At 45.7% G+C, this 10000-nt stretch overlaps 1 protein-coding gene across 2 annotated transcripts in view; it reads right to left on the bottom strand.

Annotated features, from left to right (window-relative positions):
• Positions 1–10000, bottom strand: part of hmcn1 (hemicentin 1) — a 183675-nt gene that overhangs the window by 16539 nt on the left and 157136 nt on the right. For both annotated transcript variants that reach the window (XM_063201257.1, XM_063201256.1), the window contains exons 77-90: positions 9030–9194; positions 8727–8834; positions 8219–8356; positions 7873–8007; positions 7242–7514; positions 6682–6872; positions 5880–6093; positions 5263–5397; positions 4790–4980; positions 3106–3187; positions 1786–2055; positions 1151–1321; positions 441–611; positions 1–89 (exon numbers count right to left, since the gene is read on the bottom strand). The exon at positions 1–89 is cut by the window's left edge and continues 82 nt beyond it. In XM_063201257.1, coding sequence (XP_063057327.1) covers positions 1–89; positions 441–611; positions 1151–1321; positions 1786–2055; positions 3106–3187; positions 4790–4980; positions 5263–5397; positions 5880–6093; positions 6682–6872; positions 7242–7514; positions 7873–8007; positions 8219–8356; positions 8727–8834; positions 9030–9194 — 2333 coding nt within the window. The remainder of the gene's footprint in view (positions 90–440; positions 612–1150; positions 1322–1785; positions 2056–3105; positions 3188–4789; positions 4981–5262; positions 5398–5879; positions 6094–6681; positions 6873–7241; positions 7515–7872; positions 8008–8218; positions 8357–8726; positions 8835–9029; positions 9195–10000) is intronic.

Genomic DNA, 10000 nt, shown 5'->3' on the forward strand with positions numbered 1-10000 from the left:
GTTGCACAGGCGCACGCGGGTCTGAGTGCCCTTACCACACGTCTCACTGCACGGCCCCCACGGCAGCCAGGCCCCCCAGTTACCAGCCACTATGGAGACAGAGAGAGACAGAGAGAAAGAAAGAAAGAAAGAAAGAAAGAAAGAAAGAAAGAAAGAAAGAAAGAAAGAAAGAAAGAAAGAAAGAAAGAAAGAAAGAAAGAAAGGAAGAAAGAAGGCAAGAGAAACGTGAATGTTGAAGATAGGTCAGATCAGCCAGAATCTATGTCATCATGGACTGTGTATGAGTCTGTTCCTCCAGGGCATTGTATAAACTGTATGTGGTGTGGTGTGTATGTGCACGTGTGTGTGTGTGTGTGTGTGTGTGTGTGTGTGTGTGTGTGTGTGTGTGTGTGTGTGTGTGTGTGTGTGTGTGTGTGTGTGTGTGTGTATACAGTACTGACCAGGGCAGGGTCTGATGCTGCAGATGATGGCCTCCACTGCCTTCCCCTCGCAGGCTCGGCCCCCGTGCTGGGCTGGGGGATCGCTACACGTACGCACCCGCGTCCTGTTGCCCTGGCCGCACGTACGCGAACACTCCTCCCACGGAGACCACTCCGACCAGCCTCCATCCACTGCACACACACACACACACACACACACACACACACACACACACACACACACACACACACACACACACACACACACACACACACACACACACACACACACACACACACACACACACACACACACACACACGCGCGCGCACGCATGCACACTCACACACAGTATATAATTATTAGTTGCATGTGTGTGTGTGTGTGTGTGTGTGTGTGTGGGGGGGGGGTATTCTGACAAATCAAACCAGCTTTGACTATCTGTGCTCTGAGCAATCCAAAATAGCAGTTCAACAACATGGTTCAAACATTATGTGTTGACACATTGTATGTGTGTGTACTGCCTCACAAATTATTAAGTGCTTGACTTATATATGCACAATGATACAATACTATACACTAAAAGCTACACTAACACTCCATATATGCAAGCATCACTTAACTGATACATGGACAATGGCAGTGTATGCATGTGCTATGCATGTGTATATGCATGCATATGTGTTTTGAGTGTCTGTGTGCTCTGATTGATCTGATTGGCTGCTGCTCACCTGGGCAGGGTTTGCCATGGCAGGTGCGCGTGTCTGTGTCGCTGCCTACGCAGTGGCGCCCACCATTGGCTGGCAGGGGGTTATTACACTGCCTCAGCCTGTGCTGCACCCCCTCTCCACAGGACACACTGCAGGGACCCCACTCCATCCACTCAGAGAAGCCTCCATGCACTACAAACACACACACAGGACAGATGTTACATTGGATTACATTACAAAGCACTTAGCTGACACTTTTATCCAAAGTGACTTACAGTTATTTACAGGGTATTGGTTACAGTCCCTGGAGCAATGTGGGGCTAGGTGCCTTGCTCAAGGGCACTTCAGCCATGGATGGAGGTGTAGGGAGAGGTTAGAGTGGGATGTGAACCTGCAACCATCTGATCTTAAGACCTCCTCCTCAACCATTAGGCCACAGCTGCCTCAATTAGATACAGTGCACAGAGGAGGATTACCAGGTAAATAGTTATACTGGTGCTTAGGATCCATATATTCATGGGATCCTCCTTACATACTCAAAAAGCCAATTCATTTCACCTTTATTCATTAAGTTCTTATCCTTAGGACTAAGACAATGATGGCAAGCAATTAATTCCTGACAATACACACACACACACACACACACACTCACTCACCCCTCACAGTCAGGGGCACCCTGACCAGGACGGAGCCCATCAGGTTGCGCGCCACACACTCGTACTCCGCCGTGTCCTCCTTCTGAGCACTGGCCAATCGCAGTGAGCCATTGGTGAGCTGCGTGAAACGCTGATTGGCCAACAGGGGCCGTCCGAGGCGGGACCAGCTGATGACGGGCACGGGCTCTCCAGCGGCCTGGCAGTTGAGGAGCACAGTGCTGCCCGCATCCACCACCGTCTCCACGGGCTCCAGAGTAATGGTGGGAGCGCCTGGGAAGTAGAGTAGAATAGAGTAGAGTAGAGTAGAGTAGAGTAGAGTAGAGTAGAGTAGAGTAGAGTAGAGTAGAGTAGAGTAGAGTAGAATAGAGTAGAGTAGAGTAGAGTAGAATAGAATAGAGTAGAGTAGAGTAGAATAGAGTAGAGTAGAGTAGAGTAGAGTAGAATAGAGTAGAATAGAACAGAGTAGAGTAGAGTAGAGTAGAGTAGAGTAGAGTAGAGTAGAGTAGAATAGAGTAGAGTAGAGTAGAGTCGAGTAGAGTAGAATAGAACAGAGTAGAGTAGAGTAGAGTAGAGTAGAACAGAGTAGAGTAGAATAGAACAGAGTAGAGTAGAGTAGAATAGAACAGAGTAGAGTAGAGTAGAGTAGAGTAGAGTAGAATAGAATAGAACAGAGTAGAGTAGAATAGAACAGAGTAGAGTAGAGTAGAGTAGAATAGAGTAGAGTAGAGTAGAGTAGAATAGAACAGAGTAGAGTAGAGTAGAGTAGAATAGAACACATTACACAATACACAATACAGTACATCATAGACATTATAGCACAGTATAGATATAACACACACATGAGCTACATATAGACTGTATATACATGCAGCCATGGGCAAAGATCACGGGAGGGGAAAGCAGGACAGAAAAAGACACAGAAGGGATAAGACGTGATGTGTGTCCTTTTTCAAGCCGTTCTGGACAGAATGCCAATGACCTAGTTGTACTGTGCTGGTCTAGTAAGACATCACCCCCGTTATAAATGAGCAGTTACCAGAACAGCAATGACTAAGTCCTAATGTATTACTAATGTATTACTAATGTATTACTAAATACTGTCATAGTGGTGAATACTAGGTAGTAAAGTTTTTTCAGTGACTACTACAGCGTCCCACTGGTGGAACGGCGCACATTAAAGGGCTACTAAATAATGTCTGTAAAGTCTTTGTAATATCATCATAGAGTTGTATGCTTTTAAAGCTTACCGTGAAACCTTCCACAGGCACAGGCATATTGCACAAAGAGTCAACAAGTATTAAGACTGTAGTGTCCACTTACTCTGCAGTGTGAGGGTGACACTCCTCTCTACCACTCCTGCATCGTTGGTGGCCACACACATGTAACTGCCTGCATCCTCACTCTACGAAAAGACACAATAATCACAGACAGACAGACAGACACACACACACATTTTTAAGTCGTATACATACAGCACATGTGCAGATAATCACAAGGATTTCCATAAGACTTGAGACAGTGTTTCATATTATGTTTCTACCACAGCATTGTCATTACTATGCGGTATGGTTGGTTGGTGCCATAGAAGATCATTAAAGCGCAGGTGTACCCTATGCATGTTTTTTGAGGCGAAGTTGCTGATGTACATCTATGATGCTGTAGATGTAAAATGTATGGTTGTTGTGATGGTGTAATGCTGTTGGTGATGGCATCATTGGTTGTCATGGTGATGCAAGTGTTTACCAAAGTGAGTGCCATAGAAGGCAACTCTACGGGAGTTTGCTTTGAGATACACCGCATTCCACATTATTATGCAAATGACATTTTTCGCTGTTTCCCCAAATAATCAATACAAATGACAGTCGTCATAATTTTCAAGTCATCAGCCATTAGAGTCCAATTGAAAAGTTTTTGAATGAACCTTCCAATGATAACGGTATTTTTTTAAATAATAAAATACTTTAAATGCTCTGTTCCACATTATTACGCAAAATAGTTTTGTAGTGTTGTAATCCAAATTTCTTTCTTTTTTTCCCATTTACCTCAAAACAGTTGGAATTTGGTACCTTCTAAATTACATTTCAATGTTCAATACTTGGTGATAAGCTCTTTGTCTTAGTAACTGCGATTAACATTGAAGTCAATGGTAGGGCATTGCATGGGAGTTATGGAAGCCCAGATATCCTTGATGCTTTGCTCTCAGCTGTTTTTGTTTGTTTGGTCTGGTGACCCACACTTCACTCTTCAATATACCCGTAGATTTCCATGCCACGTTTAGGTGCTTTTGAGGTGATGACATTCTAACGCACCAGACATAAAACCCCATTGAAAATGAATGGGATGCTATGTCTGGTGAGTTAGAATGTCATCACCTCCAAAGCACCTACACGTGGCATGGAAATCTACGGGTATATTGAAGAGTGAAGTGTGGGTCACCAGACCAAACAAACAAAAACAGCTGAGAGCAAAGCATCAAGGATATCTAGGCTTCCATAACTCCCATGCAATGCCCTGCCATTGACTTCAATGTTAAACGCAGCATTCCAGTTACAGCTTATGACCAAGTTTTGAACATCGAAATGTAATTTAGAAGGTACCAAATGCCAACTGTTTTGATGTAAATGGGAAAAAAAGAAAGAAATTTGTATTACAACACTACAAAACTGTTTTGCGTAATAATTTGGAACAGAGCATTTTGGGCATTTTAAGTTTTTTGTTATTTAAAAAAATACCGTTATCATTGGAAGGTTCATTCAAAAACTTTTGAATTGTACTCTAATGGCCGATTACTTGAAAATTATGACGACTGTCATTTCTATTGATTATTTAGGAAAACGGCAAAAAATGTCATTTGCGTAATAATGTGAAATGCGGTGTAATGCTGCTGATGTACATCAATAAAGCGTATAGGCACATGGCATGTTTGTTCGGATGGTGCAATGGTGGTGGTGATGATGATGGCATCATTGGGTGTCATGGTGATGTGATTGATGCGAGTGGTTACCACGGTGCCGTAGATGGCGAGCGAGCCGTTGTGCAGCTGGCGAATGCGGTTGGAGATGGGGATGTTGACGCCCTTCTTGCTCCACTGGATGGTGGGCAGGGGGTCGCCACGCACCTCACAGTTCAGGATGGCATTGCCCCCCAGGGGCTCGATGCGGTTGGAGTGAAGGTCTCCATCAATGATGGGCGGCTCTGAGACGGGGAGTGTAGGGTAGGTCAGACAGTGAAAAGTTTCCTAACCTTTTTTGTAGTGACCCCACTCTATATCTCTTCCTCTATCCCAGTGTGGCTATATGCCATACATTTGTTATCATGACATTTTTCCAATAGAATGCATGTAAGAAAAGAATTTAAGTATGGAATTGTTTGACTAATCAAGCAATCAATCAATCAATCAATCAATCAATCAAGAGATAAAAAAAGCTCAACATAAAAACACACAAAGAATCCTCACAACATTAAGGTTATCTTTACCTTTGACGTAGACAAAGCCCAGAGACTTGATGGATCCCACAGCGTTCTCCGCTACGCAGGAGTAAGTACCAGAGTCGTCCTTACTCACACGCTCTATCACCAGCTCACTGTGGCCATTCACATGCTCCAGTTGGGCTGAACACACACACACACACACACACACACACACACACACACACACACACACACACACACACACACACACACACACACACACACACACACACACACACCATGCAAGAGACAAAAGGGACAAACAATGGTTTATAATGGTGGAGTGGTTGGATTAAGGTTAACAGAGTGATTAAAAACTCAGACATGATTTAAGTACACACCTTGAATAATGCTTGGGCTTAAAATCCAGCTTTTTACTCCACTCTATATTTTCATGCACTGTTAGATTATGGACACGCGCACACACACACACACACACACACACACACGCGCGCGCACGCACACACACACACACACACACACACACACACACACACACACACACACACACACACACACACACACACACACACACACACACACACACACACACACACACACACACACACACACACACACACACACACACACACACACACACACACACACACACCAACTCCTACCTGGGATGATGTTGTTGTTGAAGGTCCAGGAGATTTTGGGCGGGGGGATGCCAGTAGCTCCACAGACCAGCAGGAGGCGCTCTCCCTTGTTGAGCGAGACGTCTCCCAGCAGCTCGGTGAACTCCGGGTGGGTGTGCACCGCCAGGGTCACCGTCTGGCTGTCCTGGCCCACCGAGTTAGTGGCAATGCAGGTGTAGCTACCAGCATCCTCTGGCTGTAGAGGAGTGGAGTGCAGTGGAGTGAAGTGGAGTGAAGCGAAGAAAGAAAGAAAGAAAAAAAGAAAGAAAGAAAGAAAGAAAGAGAAAAGATTACAGTACGTATTCTTTCTGTTTTCTTTCTTTTCTCTCATTCTTTCTTTCTTTCTTATATAATATACATGACAGAATTAATGGGTAAAAATCCCCTTTAATCATCCACTAGTCATATGCGAAAGCGTGTGTTCATGAACTCTCTCCAGGACTTAGCTATACGTCTAGTCCAGATCTTCGTCAAGCTCTCTTTGGGGTACTACTATTCCTTACCAAAATTAACCATCGTAAATCATGGTTTCAATGTTTTTTAGCATGATTCGTGACTATGGTTGAATTACGGTTTGACTATGATTTAACTATACCCATACAAAAATTAACCATTAAAGGTCTTATTCTGAAAACTAACCACGGTTTTACCATGGTTTATAGTTATTCATTAAATTACTCTTAGCAATCATTTCCAATAATAAAATGCAAAATTCAAAAAATGGCATTTAAGTCATTTCACAATAAAACTCTCCATATGTAGGTAGTGTAGTGTATATCCTGACCTGAGCTGAGTCGATGGCCAGTTCCCCAGAGGGCAGGATGGTGTACTCTCCACTGCCGTCCCCCAGGGGAGCTCCGTCCTTCTCCCACACCAGGCTGGGCTGCGGCACCCCCTCCGCCACGCACGCCAGGTGCACTGGGGAGTGCTCCACCACCCACCGCTCATGATCCTCCTCACGGATGGATGGAGGGACTAGAGGAGGAAGGAGGAAGAAGAGGAGCAAGAGGATCATGTGGAGGACGTTGAGGAAGAGGAAGAGGAAGAGAGACAGGTCAGGGCCCTTCATATAAGGTTTGACGGAGTGACTACAGGGAGGAGAAGGAGGAGGAGGAGGAGGAGGAGGAAAAGAGGATATGTGGGGGTCTACCACCATTCAATAACCCCACAAGCATGTAGGGGAGGCAGAGGAGGGGGGGGAGGAGGAAGAGGAGAAGGGGGATGCAGAGGAGGGGGAGGAAGATGAGGAGGATGACAAACATAGGGGAAATAGGAAAAGAGGAGAAGGAGCAGGAGGGCAACGATGCTTTCGAGAAACGCGGGTCGAGTCTTCTCAATACTCACTCTGCACGGTGAGGCTCATGTCCAGGCTGGCGGTGCCCGCCACGTTGGCAGCGCTGCAGGTGTATTTGCCCGTGTCTCCGGGCTGGGCGAAGGCCACATGCAGGGCCCCGGAGCTCAGCACCCGCACGCGTAGGGACTCCTCCTCCACGGGCTGCCCGTCCCGGTGCCAGCTGACGGTGGGCGCCGGTTGCCCGTCCGCCTGGCACTGTAGCGTCACAGACGTGTCCATGGCCACCGTGTACCTCTTACTGTCCGAGCTGATGACAGGGGGGACTGAAGGGGAAAAAGAGGGAGGGGTGAGAATGGGTGTCTGGTGGTGGAGAGATGTGTGTCTCTTCCATATACTGTATCTGTGTGTAGGGTATCTGACGGTATAGGACCTTGGGACATGTCAAATCATTTGATATTATAGCATGACTGATACTGTGCTTGCAGTATGATTTAGGTATGGAGGTATGTTACGTCAGTCCATCTCCACCTTCTACAGAGCATCTTCTAGACTTGCAGACTACCTTTCACCAGACGGCAATTTTTGACGTCTAAGGTATGCCCTTAAGGTATGTGGACGTCAAATATTGCCATGTGGTTAAGGGTAGGCAGAAGGTTAGGACGAGACTGTGTTCCCACCTACCCTGTACTCTGAGTTTGGTCTTGCCCAGGGCAGTGCCAGCTGGGTTCTGTGCCACACACATGTATGTGCCCGTGTCCTCTGCCCTTGCCCTTGATATCTGCAGCCCACCACTAGGCAGCACTGAGAATCCACCTCCTATTGGAGACAAGCAGTTAATACATTTCAAGATTTATTTATTTTTAAAAACCCACAAAACATGGCCTCAACATGGACTCAATACGAAATCATGATGAAATATTGAAAAAAGACTACAGAAGACATTACATACTGTATATGATTGTACTGTATGTACATGCATGCACTCACACATTTGCATGCAAGCACACACACACACTGTTTCACACACCTGTGGTGAGGATGTTGATGCCCTCTTTCTGCCAGCTGATGGAGGGCCGAGGGGTGCCCACCGCCTTGCAGGGCAGAGTGATGGGGTTGTTCAGGATCACATCCAGAGAGGCGGGGTGCATCTGGATCACTGGGGGCTCTGTATGACAATCACCATCATCATCATCATCATCATCATCATCATCATCATCATCATCATCATCATCATCATCATCAAAATCATCACCAAAATCATCACCAAAATCATCATTATCATAGCCCATGCTTTTGTGGACAATCAGCTCACTTTCAACAACTCTGGCTAAAGCTATGACGGACCATTTGGTACTGGCACCTAGATTCAGTTAAAATGTTGTCTGTGAAGGGGTGTGACATGTATGAGAGGGAGTGCTTTCTGTGATTGGGTGTGGCTTATGTGAGTGCAGGGTTGTAACAACCGGGGTACCCGGAAGAAGATTTGACACTGGCTTCAACTTCCATTGAATCAGTGTGAGTATGTCTAGTCTTACCCTGCACACTCAGGTGTACGTGGCGGTGGGCGGAGCCTGCGGCATTGCGGGCGATGCAGGAGTAGCGACCTGAGTGGCTCAGCTCAGCAGAGGAGATCTGGAGAGGACCTGAGGGAGAGCACCCAAGAAAGATAATAAATGCATGTAATTACATTTCAGAATACACAGGAATATAGAAAGCAATAGACCCACTTTTTTGCCTAAACAGTGGGTGAAGCTTGGCCCACAAGACACACATGCACACACGCACACACGCACACATGCACACGCACGCACGCACACACACACACACTCACAGCTCACCAGATGGCAGGATCTTGTAGCCCTGCCCGCTGTTTGCCAGGCGAAGGCCATCTTTGGTCCAGTGTACGCTGGGTTCAGGCACGCCAGACGCAGTACAGCCAATCACCACCGGGGACAGTCTATTCACCACCAGCTCTGTGGCCTCATCCGCAATGGAGGGAGGAACTGCAGATGGACACAAAGGAATATAACTGTCAACATAAAAGTACAAACTTGACACAACTGTTACCATAACCTGGTGATCTGGGATGTCCTGATCATAGAGGTAGAAAATAACACTAGAGAGGACACAGCAATTTGCGACAGCACTGGGAAATGGCAGATGGAGCTTCCCAACTTCCGTAGGTAGTGTAGGTACCTTCAGGCAATGCAAGTCAATGGAGAACACGCCCACCCCTGGCAAAAAATTGACTAAAACTGTGTGAATATGAAGTAACACATTAATCAAAGACCAGATTTGAAATGTCAAGCTAAATATCTACTTAAATCATATGAGTCGATAAAATACATTTAAAAATCAAATAATATCTTTTATGAACATAGTTAGCAACACACTTCAACTATTGTCCTTGTATAGTGTGTTGATGGACATTTTCACATGATTAAGCCATTTTTGACAGAGGTGAGCCTCGTTTTCCGTTCATTTCCATTTCTCTGATCTACCTACAGATAATGGCCACTACAGATTGCTGTAAAAAGGGGGGCGGGGTCACCTCTAGTGTTATTTTCTACCTCTATGGTCCTGATTCTCCTGGGATGTCATGATCTCCTCCATGCTTATCTGCTAAGTCATATGTTGTCCACTCTTTCTTTCCTATTGATAAAGATCTAGTGAAAGACTTAGCCTCAAAGACAAGTGCTGCAGTTACATACTGTATTTGCTAAATACGTGCATTTTAACAATTTAGAGGGATCAACAAAGACGCTTTTGCACACCTCTGTAGTTGGGCAGGTGCGTAGGATGTTATCCC

The sequence above is a fragment of the Engraulis encrasicolus genome, chromosome 6 (genome assembly GCF_034702125.1).
Source record: "Engraulis encrasicolus isolate BLACKSEA-1 chromosome 6, IST_EnEncr_1.0, whole genome shotgun sequence".
In the NCBI taxonomy this organism is placed as follows: Eukaryota; Metazoa; Chordata; class Actinopteri; order Clupeiformes; family Engraulidae; genus Engraulis; species Engraulis encrasicolus.